Consider the following 27,506-nt stretch of genomic DNA (forward strand, 5'->3'; position numbering starts at 1 on the left):
ACCATTATTTTTTATTAAAAATAAAAATTATGCCACATTTTACATATAACACCCAATAATATGCATTATATAAATTTTTAATATAATTAAAGGCTCATAGCCAAGAGATATTGGGTCCATTAAAAAAAAAAAAAGTGATAATGATAGATTCCTGATTGTGGGTGTGAGCTTGCTATCCAAACCATGTGTCATTGAAAGAGGGCACATGGGCTAGATGATCAATTCTCGATTTACACACCCCTTTGATATATATAGTATTTGTTGCGCGTTTGTTATAACCCTAGTTATGATAGGAGTAAAAAAAATGTTTAAAACATTAAAAAGAAAGTGATTTTTACTTGTATACTCCTGTAAAATCATGAATTTACTTAAATACCCTCATAAAAATGATATTTGCTTGTATACCCCTATAAATCAATTATATTTGCTAATATGCCCTTATGGTTAAGTTGACTCTTAATAGTGTTAAATCAATGGATGGAATAAGGGTAAATTACTAAAATGGGTTTGCTTATATACCCCTCTAATTTTTTTTTCTTATTTTGTAGACATTACTCATTCCATTCAACAAATGACCAATATGGGTTTGTTAATATAACCATCAAAATTTTGTTATCATATTTTATAGACTTTAATTTATTTAAATTATAGATAACCAATGTAAATTTTTTTATATACGCTTTAATTATTTTTAAAAATTATTAAAAATCATGAATTTTTGAGTAAATTCATATTTTTAAAGTTTTTACAAACATCTCTAAAAAAATTTTACATTATCACATGCTCTTTACAAACACAACCTAAAAATAGGTAACAATTACGACATGTAACAATATATAACAAATAATTTCAAACTATGGTTAAGGGTAATTGGGTAATTTTGGATGATATTAAGGGTAATTGGGTAATTTCATACTAAAAAATAGCAAATAATTTCATACTAAAAATTATGACCTTAGATGATGTTAAGGGTAATTGGGTAATTTTGTTAAGTTGGGTTAAGTGGGAACTATGGTTAATTCCATAAACCCTAACGGTGGTTAACGGTAACTAAAGGGATATATAAGTAAAAAAGTTAGTTTTATGGGGGTATGTAAGTAAATAATATTTTTATGGGGATACTTAAGCAATTTCATTGTTTTGCAGGGTATTCAAGCAATTTTTCCAAAAAGAAAATACTAACGAGTGTAAAATAAAATTAAAATGGAGTTTAAGGGGTGGCACGTAAAAATCTCTAATGTATATCAGTACATGGACACAAACATAATGAATCAAATTACAAACTTTGACAAGGGCATGTATGAAAATAACACCGAAAAGAAAACGTTTTATTAGAAAACGAAATCGGAAAAAGAAAATGATAAAAAAAAAATGAAAACGTTTTCAAAATAAAATGATAAACATGCATTTATTTACGATTTATGCCACGCAACGCCGAGCTTTCTCGCAGTGTTCGTCTTCTCGAGCTCGCCCGAAGGTCGGAGCACCGACGACGACGAAGACCTTCCATTCTCCATCGAAGCTCTTCTCTCGACCTCCTCCTCCTTCTTCTCCATCGCCCTCTCTCCATTGGAGGTCTCTCCTCTGATCCCAGAGCTCAAGCTCAAGCTCGCCATGTTCCTCCCCAGTGATTGGTCTCCGCCTTGCGGCAAATGCTGCACCAAGAAATACTCTTCTCTCCTCCAGATTCCATGTCCGTCTGATGAAATCCCTAGATACCTTCTTTCTTTGATTCGGTTCTTGATCTTACTGTTGTGATTTGGGAGAGATTTTGACTGATTTCTTTTGCTGTTTTTGTTTTTTTGATTGAATTTTGGCAGGGAGAGTGTTCTGCAAGAAGGGTTGCGGTACTGATGCCGAGACTTGGGAGGAATGTAAGTGCTGTTTTGGATTCGTTGTTTTTTGTTGTTTTAATCGTTGAATAAGTCTGTTCTTGGGTTGTTGTTTTGTTGAAATGCAATCTCTGTATATTTTTCATCAGATGATGTTGCTCTTGATGTAGAATGGGATGTGTGTTCTACTGCTGTTTATGCTTTGTATGATGATTCACTGTTTATCTGATTTCTTGTTGCTGTGATCTTGAGCAATTTGTTTTCTTGATGTTACTTGCATTCGTTGAGGATGTTCTTGGGCTTTGAATTGATTGTAAATAGAGGAAAATAAAGGAAATTCTGAATAAATTGCCTTTTTTATTTGTTTATTTCATCAATTTTCCACCATTTGATCCTAGTTTTATGTTTTCAGGCATGCAACTCATAACAACCCTTAATCGGGATTCTTGTTTCTATTCATTCTTGTAACAGTGGTGCTATTTTTCCTACTGACAGGTGTGGAACAGTGTGAAGGGATATGCTACAAGGATCCAGTTCTGAAAGACCAACAGTGGAGTGCTTACATTGACAGGTCTCCAGGAGATGAAAGTTATTCTAGGGTTAGTCATGTGATCCATTTCATTTGATACCAAGATTTCTGTGACTTGATTTATTTATGTTGTTTAGATTGCATGATGACTGATTTGAAGTTTTAAGGCAGTTGTGTTCTGTAAGAATGCCACTAAGACATCAAAATAATTGCCATGTGCTTGGACATGATTAATGATTTTGAGCTTTCTTCTTCTTTTGAATAATATAGTTGCATTCCCTATTTTGAGCTCTTCTTCTTACTTCTTACTTCTTTCTTCTTCTTCTTCTTATTTTAATCACCATGTGCTTGGACTTGATTAATGATTTTGAGTGTTCTTCTTCTTCTTCTTCTTCTTCTCGTGCTAATTTATTGTGTCTTACAGCTTGGCGGTATCAAGTTCGTAATTATGTGTATATGTGTAAATCTATTTTCAACTTTCTGTTTTTAATAGGTCAATATCAATGGCATTTTTATAGTGCGCAAGCAAATACTTCACTTGCTTTTTTGGTGCTTGATCTTTCTGTTATTCGTTGATTTCATTTCTAGGTGCTTTGATGATCGCAAGTTTACATCTAGTGATTTCTTGTATTGTTAAATTGTTTCTCAAATTTTCCAAATGGTTTATCAATGGTTTCAATTATTGTTGGACATGTGGCCCGTCGCAAGTTTGTAAACTATCTGTATACATTTACACATTAAAATTAAAGACATCTGACGCTGCATGCACGCATATAACTCATGCACGTCAATGGGCAAATGAGCTCATGTGCAACGCATAAAGATCCAAGGTTGTGTTTGACTCGCAATACTGACACGTGTACATTTCCCTTGTACAGGACTCATCTATTTTCTCTGAAATCCATTAGATTCAAGGTGAGCCATGCGACGAGAAAGGCACTGAAACTAGGGTATATTAGGCTTGCCATAACTGAATGTAGGAGAACATTAGAGAGGTGAAATGTGGTGATAAGTGCAAATTATGAATCCAACATACTGAGCATTGATGAAATCATGAAAGCACAGGAAGAAATATGAAAGCATAGGATCTGTATGGCTATGGAGCTTATGGTAGATGCTGTTCAGGTTACATTCTCATGGATAAAGGGTATCAATTGAAAATTTTGATGAGAAATTTAATCTTAGGTAGTGATTTGGCAAGAATTAATATCAGTTAAGTGGAGAGACTTGTTTGCAGTCACTGTGTGAACTTCTTGGCAAAGTCATTTAAAAGCAAAAAGACCCATTAGCAAAATAAAATTATGAACAATATAGAGTTGTGTTTATCAAATATAATGTCTGAATGAAATGAATTTGCTTATAAGAGCAGATGTATGAAATTAAAGGACCATGATGACTGAGAGATGAGATTCCTGCGATTCAAGGGCACCTAAAATGTAGGGAGTTACTGCAATAATGTCTTAGAAAATTTCATTTCTTTGCTCCTTTTTTTGCATTAGCATGATTATACACATTGGGCAAACCACGGCAAGAATTGTACATATGAAAGCCATATTAAGGTATAGTGCAAGTAATACATATGAGTTCAGAAATAAGTGTACAGTTTTTTTAAAGTTCCAGTTCTTTTAAGAAAGCTCACTTGTTAACTGTTAGCAAACAATGATTTCATTATCCATTAAAGCTAGCACTGTTAGAAGTTAGACATAACTGGAAAGTTACATGCAACTTTATATATGTTTCCTTTCTGGCTTCTTTTGTTCTGATCTTTTGATGTAGTCTGGAAGTTCAAATCTCCTGATAAAAAATGTCCTTTGTTGGTAATTACGGTTGCTATCGTGCCCTTTTGTTCCTTGATCTTTGCTATACCAAACAATCTTTTCTCCTTTAGACATTTTAGTGAAAATTTATATTACTTGCAACTTCCAGTCAGTATTATTTTTTGCACGTCATGGTGCACTGTTGGTCGCTTTAATAATGTAAATATAAGAAAGTCCACTTTGCCTGTGCCTGAGAGGCAGTGTTAATCCTGCGGCGGACGTCAGCTATTCAGGTCCACTTATCTCCGGCCCCGTAATATTTTCAGGAAAAAAAAATTCATGATTTCTATCTCCATTTGCCAAATTTAATTCTTCTTTGTTTCAAACTTCTTGAGAATGGCAAACATTTTAGTTGATGTAATTTATTTACTTTTCCATATATATGAGTTGTATCAATTATTTCAATTATTTAGAGCACTTTGTGTACTCTTATTGTTAATAATGGACATGGAAATCATTTAAAGAAATAATTGAATACTTAATTATCCAGCTATCAAAAGATTTCCTTTTAGAACATGATAAACTCGAACTTTTTTTTTTCTTCTTCTCTATTTTAAATAATAAAAGGTGCCTTAAGAATTACATTGTCTAATTTTTGAAAGGAACTCATATTTAGCCATTGAAATTGGTGCTTTATATGTCTAGTTTTATATTTTCATTTAGTATGGTTTCTTTCTGAATGCAGGATTGCTTTCGTGCCTGTGTTTCTGGCTGTGGTTTCAAGGTCAGTGCAGCTTTGTTTTTTAATCATTGGCTACCAAATCATATCAGTAGAGCATCCTATATTTTTTATCATGCTATATTAAAGAGAAGCATCTGGAGAAATTTTAACTAATTCTCTCATTGCTGGCCTTATAGACTTTTGTCCGGTGCTTGAAGTCTCTGACTATTCTTTCTTGAATCATGATTAGCTACATTTGTTGGCATCCAAGTAATTAATTGGAAACACTAGCAGTTACCTTGGGCCTTTATCTCATGAAGAGGAACAAACCAAGGAGTAGAGGCTAAGTTGTTGATACAGAGAGTTCTTGAAAATGAAAACAAGGCAACTGACATATAGAGCACTTATAACTAGCTGTAATTTTTCTCTGCAATGGGTAAAGTGACTTGCAGATTAAAAAGTTACTACCGATTTCCTTATTGTTTTTTCTGAAGGAGGGCCAAAAACCATAAATCAGCATATTTCACATTTCATATTTGCTTGTTTGTCTACATTGGGTAGGGATGAAATACCATAAATTAAGGAAATCAGACTTGCTTTTCATATCTGGCCTTCTTTTAGTGTTCTTTTCATGTTCTTTTCATGTTTTATCACGTCACCGATTGTTGAAATCTCAATCTGTTTATGTTATATATATTCCTCTTATGTAGATTCTCTCAATCCATTTACAAGATATGTAGTAAACTAAGAGTTACTAATTCTATATTTGACTCTATATTTGTTTCATATGATGCTATAGTTTGAAGTCCCACCGGAGAAAGCTGACGAAGTTCAACCGAAGAGGCCTCCTAAGCCTCCTGTTGTGAAGAAACCACCCGCGCCACCACAGACTCCACCTGCTGATGACATGCCTTCCACATCAGCATAAGTTTTTGAAGCAAAGTTACCCTTGAAGACTATAACATACTGCCAGAGAGATTCCAACATTTTTAGAGAAAGTTTTAGCTGTCCTCTGCACTTCTCAGTCAAAGGAATGCACAACATGAAGGGCTCATGTTTTTTATTGAGTCATTGCACCCAAAACTGACCTGACATATTCTTACATAAATCTGTTTTGCTGTTGTTGACATAGAATTAATTCATTGCATCAAAAACTTTAGCATTGGATCGAAGAATATGGACATGTTTCTTTGATTCACAACAGTGATTCTGATCGTTTTTTTTTTTTGTTTTGATCTCAATATGCAGGCATTAAATGAAGCCTAATTCATGATGGTGTAAGGCTATACTTCCCTTTCTTTGTTTTTTTTTTACTGCTGTCCTTGCTGAGTAAGACAGGAAGTTAGGCCAGCATGAGTTTCTTGCTGCAAGATTTTAAGAACATATATGCAGGAATTGTGGGTGGTTTTTTTTTTTTTCCATATGTCCCTTCAAAAATTGTGGAATTGCAAATGACCATGGTAAAACTAGTTAGGAACAATGCTATGTTAGTATTACTGCAATTATTCTTTCTTTTTTGATCCACAAAATGACATATTTAATTCTATTTGGTATTAATATCTTTACATAAATTGTCAAAATAAAATAATTCAATAAGTAGGATAAACCACAAAGTAAGAATAGTTCTCTCCATGCTACTTATGTGTTTATTAAATATTTAATTTTCTAGACTGTCTTGTTTTTGGACATCAGTTTGTATAATATATTATTTTATTATCATTTTCAGTTATGTGTTATTTAAGATCCGAAATAACCACGGTTAATAAATTTATCAGGATACCTACTAATTTAGATAAAAAAATATATATAAGAGCTAAACATATATAAACAAATTATTAAAAATTACTAATAAAAAGATATATATCCCAAAAACAAAAAGAACACTTTTGCTTCTATTTTAAATATCATTGTTATTCGTTTATTAGATTTTATAGATGAACAGTGTTGTTATAATACAATTGCATAATGATTTAACACTAGACCAAAATTCTTGTTTTAAATAATAAAATTGATTTAATAGGAATTTATAAAAATAAATAGAGGAATTGCTCAAAAAATCCAAACAACTTTATCATTGGACAAAGAAGACCTTTAATTTTTTTTAAATTTTTTAGAAATCCCTCTTTTTTACCAGAATTATTTTTAAGTCTAATGGATAGATAATCTCGGTTTTACTATTTTTATATTATATTTAATTTTTAGTTTTACTTTTTGGTTTTGGTATTTCAGATTTATTATTCTTAAATCACCTTCAGTTTTTAGTTTTGTTCTTTGTTTTTTTTATATTAATTTATTATATATGGAAGCTTTCAAATTTGTATAAATTTGAACTTCCAAAGATGTTGGAAGGGATGAAATTAAACTAGTTGTAAAAAAGAGGGATTGCAAAAGAATAATATTTCGTGAGAAGAACTTATTAGAATAAATAAAAAATTTCAGTGAATAATAATTAATTTTGTCAAATAAATAAGTGGATAAGATATACAAATATGTTTTTTTTTTTAAAATGAGAAATATATATAATAATTAGATCCAAAAATGGGAACCGTACGAGCACTTTGGATGCCATAAACGAAGTCAGTGGGGAAACTCGAAAAACCTCACTCTCTCCAAACAAAGATCGAATCTTTTGATTGAATTTCTCGCGATTGGGGTTGGTTTTTGTGGAATTCGTGATTAACAAGTGAGGAATCGATGGCGAGTTGGGTGAGGAGTTGCTTGCAATCGACGCTGAAGCTTGTGAATTCGGTGATTGGAATGGCAGGGATGGCTATGATCCTCTATGCTCTCTGGATGATTAGGGTTTGGTGCAAGGAGATGAATGGACAGTGGGGTCGTGCTCTTGGTTCAACCCCTCCTTGGTATACGATTCTTTTTTTTTTTTTTAATCATTTTTAGTGATTTTTTTGGTCCTTTTTTTGTATCAAATTTGTCATAGATGATCGGTTTGCGAGGGAGAGGATCTTATTGATGTGCTTTTAATGAATCAATGCTTTTTTCTTGCTATGATTTTTTTTTTTGGGGGAAAAATTATTGCTTTTACTACTAAGGTTTAATGTATCTATGTTGGTGCTCAAATCTCATTGTTCGTTGTAATTGGATTTCAAAATTGTTTTTTACCAGCTTGTTTCGCAGACTAGATCACAGGGAATCATGGAAAAATGTTTGCCTTTTTCGTTATTTTTTGTGAACTATTTTTTTCAGCTTATGATTATGTTTACGTGTAGCTGCATCTACACTTTAAATGCTTTCTTTCTTTTCTTTTTTCCCCTTTTTTTGTTTAGGGTTTATGTGTCTGTGTTTATGCTATGGATTTGATTCTCATTATTCTTTGAAATTGAGTTCAAAATTGTTTGTTATCAACTTGTTTAATTAGTAGACTAGGTCATCTGGATGTTATTTTGCTTGCATGACCAGAAAATCATGGAAAGGTTTGCCATTATCTTTGATTTTATGTGAATCTTGTAAGCCTATAATCATATTTATGAGCAGGTTCATCTACACATTTTTTGGACTCGGAATCTCGCTCTGTCTGATAACATGCTCTGGTCATATTGCTGCTGAAACTGCAAATGGTCATTGCCTTTCTTGCGTATCCTTTTGTGGTAATTGAATCATAAAACTTAATTTTTCTCTCTTCCAATTGTTCTAATTTTCTTTGATGCACTAGCAAGATGGTTAGAGGAAAATTGAAATTTTCTTGATAAATGTGTCCATTTGAAAGTCAAGGTTTATTTGCCCAATTGACTGAAGTTTCTCATGTTTGAATGGCTTAGCCAGATTAGGCTGAAAATGGCTTGATTTGAGTTCATGTAAATTTTCTTTTATCATTTTAATTTTTGAATTGGTAATTAGTATCATTCTTGTTCTTGGATCAAATAATTTCTTTTTAAGTTTTGTGTTTAGATAGTAGCTTGTGTGTATGCAAAAGTAGTATACACAAGTATATAGGTGTATTATAGCATTCATTGTTTATGCATCCCTTGGCATTCCCTTTGTTGGACCAAGTATTTGACCTATTTTAAATTTCCTTCCACCTTTAAGACTACTCTGGCACTCTATGTATTTCACATAGTCTAAGGTTTTCATGATAACCTGCACAAGTAAAAGTAGTTCACTGGATTATCTGTTGTGGCAATGGCTTATGAACAATTAGTTTACTTTGAATGTGAGTGTAATCCTTTTTCTCTTTTGAGTATGTTGATAGTTTTGTGTAAATTTATTCCTTTTTCAGTATCTAGATGAAGATTGAAGGTTGCCACTTGCAGTTGGTTCTTGCTATTTGGCAATAATTCACAATTTTCTTCACAGTGGCATTTGATTTTTGCGCATGCTCGGACATTGAAACCATGTTTGATGAAACGTTATCTATGAACAATTCTTGCCACTTTTGTTTTGTTTGTTTAGATTATTGTGTTGGTTCAATTGTTATGCAAACACTAAATCATAAAATGTTTTCTCAAACTTTTGCAAGTGCTAAAAAGAAATTTCAAATGACAAATTGGAAAAATTTTCCCTGATTAGATGACTCCACCATTTTGCATTTTGTCATGTATGTTTTTGCGAGTCCCTTATGTGGTGCATTTTATCCATTGGTTTTGCAACCATTACAGTTGCAATTGTAAATGCATATTTATGATGATTGACAGGTCAGGATCTAATACACTCACAGGCCTCTACATTTCTTTTGCTAACAGATTCACTGAATTGATTTACTAGATGGCATTTCATAGGGTTGTCTTCTTACTGATATTTTAAGTCAAAAAGAATGTTCTTTGGCATCTCTTAACTGAGTTACAGTATATGGTGTTTGTTTTTCTTCTCATTATCCTGGAGGGTGCAATTGCCACAGATATATTTCTAAACAGAAACTGGGAACAGGTAACATAAATCATCTGCTCCATCTTGGCATTTCTATCTCATATGCGATTTGCATCTACACAACTCTGACCATTTCTGATTATTTATCAGGATTTCCCAGAAGATCGTACGGGGAGATTCAATGAATTCAAGCATTTTGTTAGATCAAACTTTGAGATTTGCAAATGGGTAGGCTTGATTGTTGTAGCTTCACAGGTGAGGGTTCTTTTTTTTATCTGAGCGCCATTGTTAAAAGATATAAGGTTTTTCCTCTTAGTACCACTAATATGGATAGATAAATGCTAGTTTAGTTTTTTTTTTTTTAACTAATCAAGAGTTATGGAATGTTCCACTGATGATTATTTAGAGCAAACTCAATGTCATTAGCGCCCTTTTATTTTACTTCTTGTTATGCCTAAATCTTTTCTCATAACAAAACTAACACATTAGCATATCATTTTTACCTTCTTTTCTTCCTCAGCAGAGACTTTTTGTCTTTTTTTCTTTCATATGACAAACCGAACTTGGCTCAGTTTTGATCGGAGTGAATTTTTTACTTTAATTTTCATTTTCAGGCTGTTTCCATCTTTCTCGCAATGATTCTCAGAGCTCTCGGGCCAGATCGTGGAAGTTTCTACGACAGTGATGATGATTACACACCCGCTCGGCTTCCACTCTTACGAAACCATGTCCAGCATAATCCATCCACAGTCAGTCCTCATCCACCTCTAAACAGTGATTCATGGAATGTCGGAATACATGAAAAGGTGAGAGAGACATTGTCTCGTTTGATTCGATCTTAAAATCATTCTCTATGCAATTTTTTTCTTTAATCTTCCCAATGGATTTACAGTTCTTTTTTCTACAGATTAACAGGTAACTCTCACATTTTATCAAATCGTATCGTCCCTTCAAACATCAGCAAAGTCTATGACCAGTGAGTATTATCATGTTCTCAGCTCGTTCTTCCAGTAAATTTCTGTTTTAAGCCTAAACAAGAATGATTACAAATTGTATAAAGCTCGACAAATCATCGCGTGAAATTTATTCAGCAGTAATTGTGATATTGGTCAGAATATTAGAACAACAAAGAAGTAGAACATATATGAAATATGCACTATCTATGTGATGGGCACATTCACATGACTATGAACTTGCTCTTTTTATGAATGGCTGTAAGATTGCAGTATCATGTGGATGTGGTTGTTCTGAATGACATGATACTTCCTTTGTTCTGTTATAATGTGAAGTTTTTCATGTCACAAATTATCTGTTCACATAACTAATTTACGTGTTGATTTTTAAATTTAACTTTTATGCTGTGTCTACTCTATTTTCAATACTATAAAAGCTTTTCATGTCTCAAATTATATGTTCACATAACTAATTTACGTGTTAATTTTTAAATTTAACTTTTATACTGTGTCTACTCTATTTTCAATACTATAGAAGTTTTTCATGTCTCAAATTATCTGTTCACATAACTAATTTAAGAGTTAATTTTTAAATTTAACCTTTATGTTGTGTCCACTTTATTTTCAATACTATTAGTGTTCTAATGCCCTTTTAAAGGATAGTACCAACTTCTAAATGCCCAATTTCTGACTCTATAAAATTCATATAAATTATTCTTCATTAAATTTAATTTTAACCCACAAAATTTAATATTTTCTTAATCTCACCTTAACATTAAAGCTATTGTTCATTTTGAAAAGAGCTTCAATTAAAAGTTATAATAATTTGGATTTCTTTTACCAAAAATTTTGGTAAAATCATAATCGGGATCTTTTATCATTTAAATTTAAGCTATTTATAACTAATTAAAAAAATTCCTAAAATTATATATTCTCATGATAAGCACAATAAAAAGACATAAAAAATGCTAACATTACATCAACCAATGAGGAGGAGGAGGAGGAGGAGGAGGAGGAGGTTACATTCAAATCCCATTGATCCCAATTCACTTAGAAAAAATAAAAATAAAAATAAACAGCTTAATAAATAAATAAAATAAGGTACAAAAACTAGACTCCTTGAGAAACCAAACCCTAGTGATCCTTCTTGGAGGACAACTTCCTCTTCATCCTGCTAAAAGGTCCTACAGTCCTGTCCATGATATACATATAAATCACCTGACTCCATGACCTATATGACTTCATGCTTTCATAGTATTCTGATGCTATTTCCCTCACCTTATAAAGCCTGCACCCTGGAATCCTTGGAAAGTCATGGTGCTCATTATGGTAACCTACATTCCATGTCATTAAATTTAAGGGTCCATAGTATGAGTATGTCTCTTGCCCTGCATTGAAAATATAGTGCTCTGATATGAAATGGCCGGCCATCGGGTGCATTCCACCTCCCACAAATGTCGAAAGAATTAGATAACCGAGAGATTTCCATCCGTAGAAATAAACCATGTAGGTGTTGAGGGAGAGTTGGATTATAAGGTTGGTGAATTCCCACATGCCCGGGGGCTTTGGTTTGATAAAGATCGGGCGGAGAGCGTAGAAGAAGAGCTGCAAGATGACCCATATGGATTTTGTTATGGCGTTGGTGACGGTGTGGGCTTCAGCCAGAGTTGGGATGTCCATGTCAATGCCGTCGACACCTTGGAATCGGTGATGCTCTAGGTGGTACTTTTGGAAGGTGACGGACATGGGAACGCCGATGGGGAGGTTGGCGAAGATGCCCAGCCAACGGTTGTAGGTAGGGGTGGAGAATGCCAGGTTGTGGCTGAGCTCGTGGATGGCGAGGAAGAGGTTGTGATTGAGGAACGATCCGAAGAAGTATGAGACTGCTAGTATCTTCAGCCAGCTTGCGTTGCACACGTAGGTTGCGGTCCATAGTTGAAGCAGGACAGCTAAGCTAACCTGCAAAAGAAGATCGAATGGTGAAACGGAGAATGGAAGATGAGTTGCATCTACTTCAATGTGCAGTGTCACTATTTGAATGCTATCACAATGTTAAGATTCTAAAACAAGTTTTGGAGAAGTGCATACTGAATTTCAATGAGTTCTTGTTAGTACCCATGGCGAAACGAATAGGAACATTAAGCTTTGAACTATTTCCTCATTTTTGCATAAGATTTCATGGTCTAATTTCAAAATACAAAAATTACAATGGAAAAGAAATAGCCATGGAAAACAAAGACATTGTAAAAGAACAGTTGAAAAAGAAGCCATTGAATTTGTAGGGGCTAACGAAATTTCCTATGGAATGGATGCTCGTGACGATGTCTACCCGAGAGCATGAGGAAACTAATTTTCTTATAGAATTAATGCCTGTGATGAAGTCTACCAGAGATAGAACAAAGAAACTAATTTTCTTATAGAATTAATGCCTGCGACGAAGTCTACCCGAGAGAACAAGGAAACCAATTTTCTTAAAGAATGAATGCTTGTGACAGAAGTCTACCTGAGAGAACAAGGTAACTAATTTTCCTATAGACTGAATGCTTGTGACAGAAATCTACCTGAAAGAACAAGGAAACTAATTTTCCTATAGAATGAATGCTTGTGACGAAGTCCACCTGAGAGACTAAGTAAATCCATGCTGTCCTTAGATACTACAATCAGAATATTTATTTCAGATACAATTAGTCTACCAATTCCATGGAAACAATGATGCCAGATCAAATGAATGGCAAAGCAAGGCCAATACAAAGGGGACAAAAACAAACAAGTCATGATCAAGAAAGCAAAGTACAGCTAAAAAGCAATACATTCACAAGCATTACAGCTAGCTTGGCACACAGATACACACACACAAACAACAAAAAAGGTAAAATGCAAACAAAATCACAGAACAATTTCATTATAAATAAAAAAAAGGGGAGAGAAATTTAAGAATGAAAGAACATTTATCATCACAAACTTGATTATAACCACAAAAACAAAACTAATTTTTGTCCAATGCTTGTTGTCTACCCTTCCTTTCTTTTCTTCTTTTCAAAACCACAAAAATGAATTCCATTGCTCATGCTCTCCAATTTTAACTTCAAAAGATTACAATACCAAAGCCCAGTCTTTTCAGAGAATCAAACTCAAGGTTGTAATTTTCCAGAAATTTACCCAAAAATATACCATCTTCGACATTAACTATATTTATTAACACCATGCAAAAATCACAATATTCAAAACCCATTGAATCCACCAAGCTCACATACCATAACACAAGTTGTAATTTTCCATCAATTCCCATATAAAAAAGCTACCATCTTTGTTCAACATTCTCTCACTAGTCATAACAACAAGCATCAAACCACCCCTTTTTTCAGCCTATATAATATATATTTATATAACAAAGAAGCACAGATCCAAAAGGAAGCAAGACAAACCCAATGAAAAAAAACAAAACCCTAAGAAAAAAAAAAAAGCAAGGAATGCAGCATTGTTACCTTGAGGAAAGCAAAGGGATCAGGGCCAAAAAGCTTGCGGATCTGCGGGTACTGCGAGAGGATCTGGCGCCTCCGCGAAGCATGCGGCTCATCGGTGTATGACCAGAAGAAGTCGGCGGCCATGACTCCCTCCTCATCCTCCTCTCGATCACCTTGAAACCCCATTCCTCGAATACGATCCCGATCTCGTTCTCGATCTCGATCTCTCTCGGCAACAGCGAAAACGAGAGAGAAAGAGAAAGAGAACACGATGATGGTGTTGGTTTTCGCTGCGTTTTATTTTAAAAATGGTTCCTTTGTTTGCGTTTTTATATGAAAACGAAATCGCGTTTCGTGGGCCGGATTCAACGGAGGACCAGAAAGCCCGTTAGCCCAATTTGGAAAAGATAGGTTGATATTGATGTGGCCGTTATTTATTTATTTATTTATTTATTTTCAGGGTAGTTAGTGTAATTCAACGTTGGATTTTTGACACTTATCCTGAGATAAATAATTTAATTAAAAAAATAAAAATATTATAAAAAAATTATAATATTTTAATATATTTTTGTTATATATATTAAAAATTTATTGAACACTACAGGAACTACATCTGGAAAAATAAATATGTTTAAAGTTCAGATAATTGTAGGTTTTTATTCATAATTTATATATTTATTTTGTAACAATTGATCAACCAAATACCGAATTCATACAATACTAAAATATATTTCAAAAAAATAAAATAATAATTTTCTCATAGGCCCTTAAGTGGAAAAGATTAATTTTTAACTTTAAAAATAATTTATTTTTGTTGTATATCTTAAAATTTTAGTCAGCGGTTACATGTATACTTTTAAATTAAATCAAATATTATATATATATATATATATATATAAAAGCTCACAGCTTCTGAGAACGTGGGTAGATTTTGAATCTACTCATATCTCAGGGGCTGTTGGATGAGCATTCAATGACTTCCTCCATTCAAATTTTTTTTTACTTTATGTCTTTTTTTCTTCTCTTAAAACTAGAAAGTACAGTAAAGAGGAATTTGAATTCATATCTCTCTTTCAAATGAGGGGATCCAAGATATCACTAAATCATATGCCTTTTGGTATACTTTAACACATTTATGTTTATACTTCTATTTTGCTGGAGCTGAAGTTTGAATTTTTTTAGTTGAAAATCCTATAAATTGAACTGTGCCAAGATTCGAGTAAAGTGACGCGAATCTCAACGCATCGGTGAGAATCGTGTGGCAATAAGCACTTCAGTGGGCCCCACTCCCTCTCAAAATTTGAATTCCAATCCAGACACAAATCCTCCCGCTCCTTCTCGCCCTTTTTTTATTTTTTTTTTTATTATATACGAATTTCAAAGAAACCCTAACCCTAACCCTAATCCCTCATCTTTCTCTCTCTCTATCTCCATCGATCGGAGCTCAAATCCGAGGCCGGAGAAGCGAAGAAGAAGAGGAGGGAAGAATCTCCATGGCGGCGACCAAGATTGGTATGATGGATTCAGCTTACTTCGTTGGAAGGAACGAGATCCTTGCCTGGATCAACACCACACTTCAACTCAATCTATCCAAAGTCGAGGAAGTAATCCTCGGATCTCTCATTCTCATGCTCTTTTTTTTGTTTGAATTTTGTAGTTGATCAATGGATCTGTTGGTGGTTTTGTAGGCGGCGTCGGGGGCCGTGCACTGCCAGCTGATGGACGCCGTGCACCCGGGAGTGGTGCCGATGCACAAGGTGAACTTCGATGCTAAGAACGAGTATGAGATGATCCAGAACTACAAGGTCTTGCAGGATGTCTTCAACAAGCTCAAGATCACCAAGGTTTTTTTCCCCCAGTTCTTTGTTTTAGGGTTAATAATTTTGCCTATTTTCCCATTGATTTCAAGGCTTGGTTTTTTATGTTAAATGCTCATCTTTTTTCTATTTTTTTAAGCAAAAAATCAAATTTTTTTGACAGGGATTATCCTTGTTTGTTGGTTTTTCAAACAGTAGAACAGATGAGGAAATGGATTTATGAACATTTATTCTATGTTTTTTTCTGACTAAATTGATAAAGTTACAGCCTTTATCAGTTTATGTGTGATTTGATATTTAGTGTTATTCTCTTGGAAGTTACATGTAAAAAAAATACCTTAGTTTGTGCATGTTGTGCTTTTTCATGTTGCTTCAAATGTATTTCATCACTAAACAGAAGGAAATGGAATTTGTTAAAATGTCCAGCATGAGCTTTTGTTCTCTATTTTTTTTTTTTATTGGAATGGGAACTTGTCTATTAGATAGTATACATGGAGTTATGATTTTGTTATTTTCATACTGTTTGGAAGCTTGTTTGAGTCTTTTTAGGTTCTTAGTCTACATAATATGACTTCTGTGCTTGAATTTTCCATTCAGCATATTGAGGTGAGCAAGCTTGTTAAAGGAAGGCCTCTTGATAACTTAGAATTTATGCAATGGATGAAGAAGTATTGTGATTCAGTCAATGGTGGCATCATGCAAAGGTAATTTCCTCACTTTGTTTTCTCTGATGAAATAATCAAATCATCACTTAATTTTATTGGGGGTTTCAGTCAATTTGCCCTTGTTTTGTCTTCATAAATATACAAAATTAATATCATCACTGGGTAAAATTTTTCTCTATGTTTCACTTTTTCGACAGTTACAATCCTTTGGAGAGAAGAGATTCATCAAAAGGAGGAAAGGAGATACATAAAAAAGCAGCACCTGCACAAGTTCCATCAAAGTCTTCATCAGCTGCTGCCAAGACTCAGGGTACTCACCCTGCTCGAAAGAATGATGGAAATCCGGCAAATGTATCACAGAAGCAAGTGAAACCTGCTTCAAATGCTGGTGCACAAGCTTATGATGAGCAGGTAACTCAAATTTGCTGTTCTGGACTTGAATCATTTCTAGAAGAATGAGTTTCAAATTATTCAAGTTTGAGGTTAATGCAGATCACTGAGCTGAAGCTATTCGTGGATAGTCTCGAGAAGGAGAGGGACTTTTACTTTGCAAAACTAAGGGACATTGAAATGTTGTGCCAGACTCCTGAGATCAAGCATTTGCCGGTAAGAAAAGAATCGGTGTCATTCGGTTGTTTTTTATGGTGACTATAGTCTCTAATTTGTAGGATTAATTTTTGACAGATTGAGGCCATTCAAAGGATATTGTATGCCACTGATGACAACCCATCTGTTGTGGAGGAAGCTCAAGCTATGGTATCACAGCAGCATAATCAACAGCCGGTTCTGAGCCCAATCCCTGAAGCACCTGATGAAAGACCAAAGCAGGAAACACAAAAGCGGAAGAACATCTCCACCCTTGAGGTCGACATGGCATCAATTTCAACATCAACACCACGACAACGGCTTTCAGACATCTCAAACTTTAGCTGCAGTGACTCACCTTTGACTGAATGCTGAAAACTTTTAGCTTATTGAGGATAGTCTATTGCTTATTCCTGTGTTAGTTAAAACTTTGTAACTCTCAAATCCTCTTGTTTGTTTGTAGTGTATTAGCATCTCTATGTTGTACTCAGTGTTGTTGCAGGCTGTATCTGGGGGGGTGCAAATTGTTGTACAACAAATGCTTACTTGGAAAAACTGTCTCTGTTTTGTGTAAGTTTGCTCTTTCAGTGCTAATGCAAAATTCAAATGATATCAAAATTAGTTCACAATTGGATTTTCACAGGAGACAAGACAGCATGGCAAATTAAACAATAAACTCTGAAAACACTTTCTACAAAATGGACATCAAAATAGGGGAGTTCATGGAAGTCTTGTCTATCCTCAAACAACACACTGCCAAAAGAGAAGCAAAAGTTTATACCAGTCTTATTCTCAATAACAAGCAGCAGAATGCTCAGGATGGAGAAATGCATTCTGTTTAATTCACAGCAACTGCCACTGGTTTAACAGCAGGGGTTTCTGTTGTGGCTCCTTTGGGGATCTCTGGTTTATTTCCGTCTTTGGCAGTGGTTGCAGCAGGTGGTGGTGGTGGTGGTGGGGCGGGCTTCATATGTTCTGGGAGATTATGTTTCAGTTTCAAAAGTATCTGACGCATCCTTGAAAGATCGGTGGGCTTGCCAGGTTTCGGACCTTGAATAACAACAATGGATGGTTTCTTCTCCTCATTCTTCTTCCCTCTCTTCTCAATATTGGGTACCTCATTTGGAATGAGCTCTGTGATTGCTTTCCAGTATTGTTTATCAGCATTGGCATGGAATTTTTCCTGGTTGGCCAGGAATAGCTGATGCACAAACAAATAGAACACACTCAGATTGAAACATTCTGGAATGAATTGACAACCACTGGTGAAGAAAGTTCAAGTTTCAAACCTTCTCTCTTTCCCTGTTGTGGATCTTGTTCATTTCACTGTTAACCTTTCTTTTCTCATGGAAAGCAATCTTGTAATCATCAGCTTCTTTATATATATCTTCCCTGAGCTCCTTTTCCTTTTCTTCTTTTATCTTCAGAAGTTCAGCATTTTGGCTGCAAAATTTTAGAAAAAGTATAACCATTGAATTACCAAAAATACGCAACTTAAGAGCAAGAAAAGATTGATAGAAGCAAACTCATTCTTCTCCCTTGAAAGGAATTTTCACTACTTTAGCGCTTGTGATCAGAATCTCTGTGCCTCAGTATTATTATGTGCGTTTATCATACAGGATACAACAAATGCTTAAAGAGTAATACTAGATGGTGATAAGGCACTGTAACAGCAAGGGATGTATGTCATGGACAAATTAATGAAAGTTTATGTTATCAGCATACCAGCATCCTTTAGGGGGAAAAAGATCAGCATGAGAGATTTATCATTTACTTGCTGTCAACAACCAAAATGTACACAGGACCTTTTGTACAATTATACCTACATTATTGATGAAGGTTTGGTCAAAGCTGACAACCAACGGAGAACACATGTAAGAGATTGTCTCATTTGCCACTATCTAAAGATAAAAATGTAACATCAATAACCAACAAATTTGTAACTGATAAAATTTTGATCATTTGGGCAAACTTAATCAGGTTCAGCATTTTCACATTTACTGAACCAAACAGCAACGAACATGAAAAGTTTGTGAAAGACTTTAAAGGGACCATAATATATTTTCCTCCTAAAGTTGTGCTGAATCAAAGTGGGCACCTCTTAACAAATAGAATAAATCCAAGAAAGCTAGAGCAAGAGATAACTCAGTCAAAAGGTGAATTAGCAAACTCACTTCAAACACATCTATAGGGAATATATTTCACTAGTGACACCTACCATCTAGTTAGGATTAGGAAGACCTGAAGCCATTAATGCGATTTTCAAAAAAGATGGCAATTATCACGACTGCAACTGCTATGCCATTCTTCATGCAACACATCACAAGTACTACATTTTTGTGAAAAGCAGAGAAATAAGGATTCTCTTTTGTTGCACCTCAGGACAATAAACACTTGAAACTAAATGATTGACTAGCAAACCATACTCAATGCCATTAGATAACAATTTAAAATTGGGGGTTGATCAATATAATTGTAGTCAAGATCTAGAAATTTCATTTAAACTTCTTTCTTAATCCTAACTCCTAAGGGCAAATTCTTTCATGTCTTTTAAATATTTTTTTTTGGGACAAGTAGAGATAAATGCCAACATATATTACTAACAAGCTTCTCTTTCACTATCCCATAAAAATATAGCACAAGAGGTCTCAGGTCTAGAAACTTCATATAAGCTTATTTCTTAGTCCCAAAGGCCAAATTCCTTCATGTTTTTTAAATTTTTTTTTGGACAAGTAGATATGAATTTCAACAAAAATAACTAATAAATTCCTCTTTCACTATTCAATATGAATCAAAATGTACTATAGGAGATCTCTAGTCTCTACTACCTAGCCATGCCTTAGTTTCATCACTCACATCACACTGAATATATAAGATTTAATGTCACAGAGTGCCCCCATCACCCGATTCCAAAGCAGAAGTATTCTTAGCATGTATGACAAAAGTCACATTTCCATAATCAAATAAGCAATAAAGCAAACAGCTCAAGATATTACACATTAAAAGCATTGCTTAATCTCCATCAAATATACAAGAATTGTGGCCATCAAATAAAGGATGTGATCAGAATCACATGTTTGATTACATCTGGTGCTATTGAAATAAGTTGTTTAGACATGGGTGGTTTTGATCCTCAGTAAATAAATTATTTATGAAATTACTAATTAGCCATCAAGAGTCTTGAGTGAGCATAGGGTGAAGTGAATACAACCAGTGTTTTAGGTTACCAATTAGTTAACATGACCAGAACCCAACCCAGATCCATTATGTGTGATAAAATACCAACCTAAGCCATACTCGTCAAAAGTTTCATATTTAAATTAAAACATTAATCATGTATAGTTAGTAGATCATAGACTTGTCTTATGTTTTGATGCATCTTTAATGTTTTGATAACATTACAAAAACTATTCAAAAATAATCTTGCATGAAATAATACATAAACTCACATATTTTCAATATGTCAATTTATTTATCAAGAGTATAACTGCAGAAACCATTATAGGTGACACCAAGGAGCATGAGAGGTCAGGTCTTAGGGCTCCCACAGTGGATGGGTTCCCGATAGCAAGCCCCCTTAACAACTTTGTTTATTTCAAATGTATGCCCATCGTGTAACCAATGAAGAACAATTAGAGCAGTTTTCCAGTTTGTCTGTCCCATTTATAATCAACACTTCCTACTATATTATCTGATGCAGTTGTACAGCATATGGATTCAAACATACTTGTATTTTTTTAAAAAATATAAATTCTGTGTTTGTTATAGAGGACCAATCCTCAAAATCTCAAAGCAGATCAATTTAACTAAAGTGCTTCAAATCTAAAAATAACAATAAATGCTGTCTTAAATAATTCAGTGAGTTATATACATCAAGAAATTTTGTCAATAGAAGGATAATTCACCAAAAAAACCTCTGATTTAAGACATAAATCAATCATAAGGAATGAAAAGAATGAGCAGTGAAACACAAGTTGCAATAAAAATTGAAAACAATAAAGAAACATAGAGTTAAAACCGAGCTATTAAAATTTGATCCCAAACGCCAGAGACAGTGACAAAAATAAAAATTTCCTCCCCAATTTGCACTCAAACCATTACACAATTGATCATGAATACCCATCAAAACATATAAAGATCTAACCAAAATCAAATCAAAAACATCAATCCAGATCGAAAAAAAACCACAAAGATGGAAAAATTCCACAGATCAAGTGGCATAAAAAGCATCAGATAACCAGATCTAGAGAAATAAATCTCACCGGCGCCACTCCCGAAGAATAAATCCCTCCTCAGGCTGCATCTCGTTAAGCGGGGGCAGCGATGGCCCATCCGAGAAGATCTCGCCATGATCCGGCCCTCCATTAGCCTCCGGCATCTCAAAAGGCGAGGGAGACGAGCCGGTCTGGAGATCCGAGCGGTAGCCAAAGGCCTCAGGAGAAGGGGGGAAGCTTCCACCACCGCCAGCACTCCCCACAGAGACATGGTGGACATCAACGCCGCTGAATACGTCGTCGGGTATATTCTTAGGAGCATCGTATAGATCCTCGTCGTTGGCCGGGGAAAAGGAGGAGAAGGACTCGAAGCGCTGGGAAGGAAGGCGGGGGTCGTAGCCTAGGTATCCGTCGTCATCGAAGGGGCGAGCGGAAGCCGGCGGAACGGCGTCATCGCCGCCGGCGACGAAGGGATCGAAGGAGGAGGACATCGCGATATCGGAGAAGGAGAAGGATTCGTGTGGTGATCGTCTCGCGTTTGTGAATCGAACGAAGGGGATGTTTGTTGGCCGGACTGCGTAAAATGACTAAAATATCCTTTCTCTATCTCCTGAAAAGGGAAATTTACGAAAATAACCTTATAAATGACTGATTTTGTGTATGTTTCTTCGATGACAATATATTTTGTTCAGTAGAAATTTAGTTTCTGTAAAAATAAAATATGCCATAATTTCTGTAATAATCACTTGCACTTCCTACATAATAAAATTATATTATATTTTTTTATTTTGCATCCAAACAGGCCCTAAGTTGAAAAAAATCATAGTTCTAACCATTGTTTCACCATAGATTCCTTAAATGTTTGGAGGAAAAAAATGAAAAAGATGATCTATTCATACTCAGTTATTGGTCGAGAGAATATCCAACAACTTCCACAAATGTAGAACATCACACATCCATTCTTGCAGGTACTGTATATGTACAAGAAATTCTTCAAAGTCACGAGGAACGCTGCAAAAGAGAATTTCGTATGGAGCCTCATGTATTTCAAGCACTGGTTGATCGTTTAAGTGAACAATGCAACTCAAAACGGACAACAGTCGAAGAGTAACTAGCAATGTTTATGTACACTCTTGCTCATAATGTTAGTAACCGTAATGTGCAAGAGCGATTTCAACATTCTGCAGAAACGGTAAGTCGATATTTTAGTAAAGTATTTAAAGCTGTTAATCGACTTACTTGTGATTACATAGAACCTCCATCGACAATGACATCACCGGTTATTCAGAATACACGAAAATTTTTCCCATATTTCAAGATAGGCAAAGCTATATATTATGAATTTTATTGTGATTTTTTTTTGTCGTTGTAAATGTTTATGTGTTTGTTTATTTTTTAGGATTGTGTTGGTGCTATTGATGAAACACATATTCCTATCACGATTTCTTTGGATGAACAAGATGCTTACAAAAATAGGAAGCAAACGCTATCGTAGAATGTTATGGTTGCGTGATTTTGATCTTCGTTTTGTATATGTACGAGCTGGCTGGGAAGGTTTTGCTTCTTATGCTAGGATTCACCAATGTTCGATTGAACAAGGTTTTGAAGTCCCAAGGGGTAAATATTATCTTGTAGATGCAGGATATGCTAATACCCCGAATTTTATTACTCCATATAGAGATGTCTGTTACCATTTTATTGCTCCATATGAGATATCAAACCAAATTACTGAATTAAAAGCATGAAACTGCGCCGAAGAAACCGGTCAACAGAGATCAAACAAATCAAATACAAGCAATGAGGAAAACATCAAGTAGAGATATCAAACCATATTATTGAAATTTTTCACAGAATTAAACAAATATTGCAAACAAACATAAATACAAACAGAGAAAGAGACTTGATCACAATAGATAGAAGAGATTATCATAAAAAGTAAACCAAATTACTGAAATTTCTCACAGAATTAAACCATACATAAAAAGTCACGTACAAATCCCACCATGAATAATAAAAAACAAAAATACTCAAGCTGGATTAAGTGATTGGTGAAAACCATCATCTAAACTGAAGCATTTACAGGAAACACTAATCCAAAACAGAGATGCATAACAAAACCATGAATTGAAGATCCATAAGGCCAAAAACAAACAAGGAAAGGGAATCACAATCGTATTATAAACATCAACAAGGCAAACATCATGTTCGAGCATCTGCAAACTAGGGTTCCAGATCTATGAGAAACAAGAGTAAGACCAGATTAAGAAGTAGAGGAGGAGGAGAAGGAGGAGGAGGAGATGATCAGTACTTGACCGGCGTTGGGCTTCATCTCCGATGGGTGCTCCTGCGGAGAAGAAATCGTGATTTGGGCCGAGACTGCGGAAGATGGCCGGGGAGAGGACGACACTGGTGGAGAGACGGAGAGAGTTACAGTGCTGAGAGAGCCGACTCAGACGATATCATTGAAGAAGAAGAAGAGACCGAGACCGAGAGAGATAGAATAAGAGAAATGCAAGACAACCCTCCCCGAATTTTGGCATAGAAAAATATTCCAGTCTGACTGGAATATTTTTTTATGCCAGATTTCCCACTTTATGGCATAATTTTATATGGTAAAACAGATACTTAAACATGCATTATGCTATAATTGTGTGAAAATGTTAAAATATGCCATAATGTACGGATTATGGCATATTTTAGGCCTACCCAAACAGGTCCTTATATATAAGAAACTCTATTGAGAAGTCTCGAGTTTGAACCCCTCAATTCGCAATACACAAGATTGTCTGTGGGAGGTTGGTGCGAGGAACGCTCTTTTTCTATTTTAGGATTGTATGGCAGAGAAATGTATCCCCAAAAGATCGTTCAAGCCATCTGGTGCATATGTACTACAGTCGAATTTCCATCACTAAAACGTCAATTTACATCATTATAGTCATATTTGTGCTATACCGACGGACAATGTACCCTATTACAACAATAAAATAATCATCATTATCCCTTGATATTGACGAAAATTACTATTGTTGCAATATCTTTGTTAGATATACTGACGGAATAAAATCTATACTAACAGAGACTTCCGTTACGGAAGATTTCATCACTATGTCTCCATTTTAAAATAAATTTTTAAAGTTTTTATTGATGGATAATACCGTCAGTATAGCTATAGTGACAGAGTCTTCCGTCACTATATCTCCATTGAAAAATCTTTTACTGACAGATAACGCTAATAATGTCGTCAATATAACTATACAATTTTGTATATTAAATAATTTGTAATATTTTTTCACCCAATATTATATAATAACAATAATTATAAATCACATTATGTAAAAGAAATTTTATTGATCAAATCAAAATACACATTACAAAAGTGTTTATAGGTCATCACTCATAAGAAGAAATGGCATTAGCAAATAAAAATCCCATTCAAGATCTAGGTACAGGAAGGAAATATGCTATAAAACCACCACTTGCTGCATCAACATGAATAAGAGTATCCCACTTGCAAGAAATACTAAAGAATGAGGAAGTTAGAGGATCCAAAAGTTATAAACGGAATTTCATAACAATCCACTGCATATGTAAAAGATAGATGTACTTTATATTTGCAAAATAACATGCTCTTTCCCAACATAAGAAATCTAAAAGAAAAAAAAAGGCACAAAATTTCAAGCATTGACTGTTTGGCAAGTTAAAACTTGCTAATTGATTATACCAACGAGAATAATCAGTAAAAATCAAGCATAAACCATTTGAAAATCAAACAAAGACACAAAATAATTTTTACTAGAAATGAAAACAGTTAAAAACAAGAAGCCAGAACACAATCCAACAATCAGCAAAGAATTTGTGGGCCCCAACAAGAAATTAATTTTTTATTTTAATTTAAAATGTTTATGCTAGGCGGTTGCGTTAAAATTTTTTTATATTCTATTTTTTAGTTTTTGAAACCCTAGCTTCTCTTCGCCTTCTTCTATTTTAGATCGCCGTTTAGGGATAAAGGAGAGATATCTAGCCTCATCTCTTTTTCTCCCTTTTTGAATGTGGTGTCGGCGGCAAGGACGGGAGAAGGGTTTCGTTGTCAAGGGTTGTTTCACTTTATTATGAGGTAAGCATGCTCTTCCTCGGATCTTTGGCCAAATTGTAGAATTGTTATTATTGTTTTCTAAATCTTGATCTGTTAATGTTAGATGTTAGTAATGAATAGGCTAGGTTAGTTTCTTATTTGAGGAGTTTGAGATTAATTTGATAGGTTTCAGATTTTCGTTTTTGATAATAACAAAAACCCCTCTTCGATTTTAGGGGTCTTAGAGGCTGAATTTGGAGTAGAGTAGAATAAGAAACTTGTAGAGTTAGACGTTGGTTAAGTACCTACAAAATTTCATAATTTTTTCATAAGTATCCTGTAAATTATAAGCTTTAAATGCAGGTGACACGGTCAGGATTTCTATACAGCCTTGATTTTTTTTTTTTGATTTATTTTATGATTGTAAGTTCCTATTTAAATTTAGATTTATATAAAAAAGTTGTATAAGATGATTTTATCTTTAACTCTGCCAAATTTTAAAATTTTTACCCTTGTAATTTGTGAGATATGATCAGATTTCTATAGATGTTCTTAATAACATTTCTACAAAAAACATGAAGATTGATCAAAGAATTTGAGAATCTTAGAAGTTGAATTTGGACTCATGTTCAATAAGAAAGTTGTTTAATTTTGAGTTAATTATATGTTCCAAAAGTTTAATATTATTTGAAGTTATATATTGTGAGATATGTTTTATTAGAAAAGGCATGTCTGAAATTATTGGTTTGCATGTTTATGATTTTTAAAAGCGATCACTTAAATTTTGTAGATCTCAAATCATTGTGAGATTTGGATATGTTATAGATGTAGATGTCTAGTTTTCTTAGAAGATTGAAATTTTTGATTTGGGTTAGAATTCACAAAGCTATGTTGATTTCAATCTTAAGGGTCATAAGGGAATTGGTTATTTGTCTCGACTTTTGTAGCTTCGTTAGTGTCTTCAAAATGTTTTTGCATTCATGTGAATTTTAGAATTTGTTTTGTCTATAATTCTGATGGGTTATTCCCAAATATAGAACTTTTCAAGAAAACTCAATGGTGTGAATTCGAAATCTGGCGGTTAGACAGGTAAATATCCCTCATATAAATCCTATTATTTGTATATACTAGAAAATTCTAGTTTTCTGAAGTTTTGGAATTTTTGAGAAAAATACTGATTATTTAGATTTATATTTTGAATTATTTATTTATTTATTTATTATTTGCAATTCATATGTAAGTATTTAGATTTGGAAATGAATTGGAATTATTTTCTATCTGAAAACTGGATCATCGAATTTCTGTATTCCGTTTTGATAAATGTTTGGACATAATGTATTTTGACACCGCAACTTGTAGTCCCCAACTAACTTTGCAATAACCCTGTCATTAAAACATTGACCATGTCGACATGTACCTGTGAAATAGAAACTATAGTTTTCCACCGTTCTGTTGGTGAAAATAATGACCTCTAATAATTCTGGCTCGAGTTACCGAAGGTAAACTTATGACCTACAATGATAAGCCCCAATCAGGATATTAAACTAAAAAGCACAGCTAAGAAATGGTCTGTAGAGTAACAAGCAACCAACTTTAAGCAGTACTCTCGTAATGGAGAATGCATGAAGATTCAGGACCAAGCATACTAAAAACTAGGTTTACTCTTAACTTGAGCGTTATTTTGCATTTCTTATGTTATTCAAGCTATCTCCAACCGGCCGCTAGATTTAGCGTTTTAAACCTGATTTGGTGCATGGTTAGATCCAATCCGGCTCAAAACCCTGCGCCAAGATGTTGTGAGTCACTGTAGCAACGCTATATATTTTTTTATTACTATTTTGATAATTTTTAGTTTTTTAGTTTTCTCCTTTTTTTTTTTCTATTTTTTGTTTATATAAAATTTATATTGATAATTATATATTTTAATCAAATTAATAACTTATAATTTAAGTTTGTATATTCCAATTAATAAAAAAATAAAAAATAAACTAAAATAATACACAAAATATAAATTCATTAAAATTAACAAAAATTATATGAACAATAAAATATAAACATAGAAAATAGTCGTAACAT

At 34.0% G+C, this 27,506-nt stretch overlaps 5 protein-coding genes across 5 annotated transcripts; 3 read left to right on the forward strand and 2 right to left on the reverse strand.

Annotated features, from left to right (window-relative positions):
* Window positions 1–1,401: 1,401 nt before the first annotated feature.
* On the forward strand, window positions 1,402–6,210 carry LOC120270294. The gene is made up of 5 exons (XM_039277323.1): window positions 1,402–1,693; window positions 1,821–1,874; window positions 2,328–2,431; window positions 4,864–4,902; window positions 5,639–6,210. Exons 1-5 carry the CDS (start codon window positions 1,615–1,617, stop codon window positions 5,765–5,767), a joined length of 405 nt encoding a protein of 134 aa, XP_039133257.1. The 5' UTR covers window positions 1,402–1,614; the 3' UTR covers window positions 5,768–6,210.
* A 1,181-nt stretch (window positions 6,211–7,391) lies between these two features.
* On the forward strand, window positions 7,392–10,865 carry LOC120264639 (tetraspanin-19). Its single transcript, XM_039272469.1, has 6 exons — window positions 7,392–7,700; window positions 8,332–8,431; window positions 9,640–9,720; window positions 9,811–9,915; window positions 10,275–10,466; window positions 10,568–10,865. The coding sequence occupies exons 1-6, from the start codon at window positions 7,534–7,536 to the stop codon at window positions 10,577–10,579; spliced, it is 657 nt and encodes a 218-aa protein (XP_039128403.1). The 5' UTR covers window positions 7,392–7,533; the 3' UTR covers window positions 10,580–10,865.
* Window positions 10,866–11,632: 767 nt separating this feature from the next.
* LOC120261518 (sphingolipid delta(4)-desaturase DES1-like) lies at window positions 11,633–14,381 on the reverse strand. The gene is made up of 2 exons (XM_039269474.1): window positions 14,099–14,381; window positions 11,633–12,572 (listed from the first exon to the last, which is right to left on the reverse strand). Exons 1-2 carry the CDS (start codon window positions 14,261–14,263, stop codon window positions 11,748–11,750), a joined length of 990 nt encoding a protein of 329 aa, XP_039125408.1. The 5' UTR covers window positions 14,264–14,381; the 3' UTR covers window positions 11,633–11,747.
* A 1,073-nt stretch (window positions 14,382–15,454) lies between these two features.
* LOC120260181 (microtubule-associated protein RP/EB family member 1C) lies at window positions 15,455–17,718 on the forward strand. The gene is made up of 6 exons (XM_039267624.1): window positions 15,455–15,681; window positions 15,766–15,921; window positions 16,492–16,598; window positions 16,757–16,970; window positions 17,052–17,165; window positions 17,244–17,718. The coding sequence occupies exons 1-6, from the start codon at window positions 15,571–15,573 to the stop codon at window positions 17,517–17,519; spliced, it is 978 nt and encodes a 325-aa protein (XP_039123558.1). The 5' UTR covers window positions 15,455–15,570; the 3' UTR covers window positions 17,520–17,718.
* An 83-nt stretch (window positions 17,719–17,801) lies between these two features.
* Window positions 17,802–21,916, reverse strand: LOC120260190 (clathrin light chain 2-like). The gene is made up of 3 exons (XM_039267632.1): window positions 21,407–21,916; window positions 18,434–18,587; window positions 17,802–18,345 (listed from the first exon to the last, which is right to left on the reverse strand). The coding sequence occupies exons 1-3, from the start codon at window positions 21,847–21,849 to the stop codon at window positions 17,983–17,985; spliced, it is 960 nt and encodes a 319-aa protein (XP_039123566.1). The 5' UTR covers window positions 21,850–21,916; the 3' UTR covers window positions 17,802–17,982.
* Between the last annotated feature and the right edge of the window lie 5,590 nt (window positions 21,917–27,506).

Source organism: Dioscorea cayenensis, chromosome 1, assembly GCF_009730915.1.
Source record: "Dioscorea cayenensis subsp. rotundata cultivar TDr96_F1 chromosome 1, TDr96_F1_v2_PseudoChromosome.rev07_lg8_w22 25.fasta, whole genome shotgun sequence".
NCBI lineage: Eukaryota > Viridiplantae > Streptophyta > Magnoliopsida > Dioscoreales > Dioscoreaceae > Dioscorea > Dioscorea cayenensis.

Coding starts and splice junctions, on each gene's coding strand:
- LOC120261518 (XM_039269474.1), bottom strand. CDS start 14,263: ATGGGGTTTCAAGGTGATCGAGAGGAGGATGAGGAGGGAGTCATGGCC. Junction 12,573..14,098: donor ATCCCTTTGCTTTCCTCAAG/GTAACAATGCTG, acceptor CTTCTTTTGCAG/GTTAGCTTAGCTGTCCTGCT.
- LOC120270294 (XM_039277323.1), top strand. CDS start 1,615: ATGTTCCTCCCCAGTGATTGGTCTCCGCCTTGCGGCAAATGCTGCACC. Junction 2,432..4,863: donor GAGATGAAAGTTATTCTAGG/GTTAGTCATGTG, acceptor TTCTGAATGCAG/GATTGCTTTCGTGCCTGTGT. Junction 4,903..5,638: donor TTTCTGGCTGTGGTTTCAAG/GTCAGTGCAGCT, acceptor ATGATGCTATAG/TTTGAAGTCCCACCGGAGAA.
- LOC120260190 (XM_039267632.1), bottom strand. CDS start 21,849: ATGTCCTCCTCCTTCGATCCCTTCGTCGCCGGCGGCGATGACGCCGTT. Junction 18,588..21,406: donor ATTCTTCGGGAGTGGCGCCG/GTGAGATTTATT, acceptor AAAATTTTGCAG/CCAAAATGCTGAACTTCTGA. Junction 18,346..18,433: donor ACAACAGGGAAAGAGAGAAG/GTTTGAAACTTG, acceptor TTTGTGCATCAG/CTATTCCTGGCCAACCAGGA.
- LOC120264639 (XM_039272469.1), top strand. CDS start 7,534: ATGGCGAGTTGGGTGAGGAGTTGCTTGCAATCGACGCTGAAGCTTGTG. Junction 7,701..8,331: donor CTTGGTTCAACCCCTCCTTG/GTATACGATTCT, acceptor ATTTATGAGCAG/GTTCATCTACACATTTTTTG. Junction 9,916..10,274: donor TGATTGTTGTAGCTTCACAG/GTGAGGGTTCTT, acceptor TTTCATTTTCAG/GCTGTTTCCATCTTTCTCGC.
- LOC120260181 (XM_039267624.1), top strand. CDS start 15,571: ATGGCGGCGACCAAGATTGGTATGATGGATTCAGCTTACTTCGTTGGA. Junction 15,922..16,491: donor ACAAGCTCAAGATCACCAAG/GTTTTTTTCCCC, acceptor TTTTCCATTCAG/CATATTGAGGTGAGCAAGCT. Junction 16,971..17,051: donor CACAAGCTTATGATGAGCAG/GTAACTCAAATT, acceptor AGGTTAATGCAG/ATCACTGAGCTGAAGCTATT.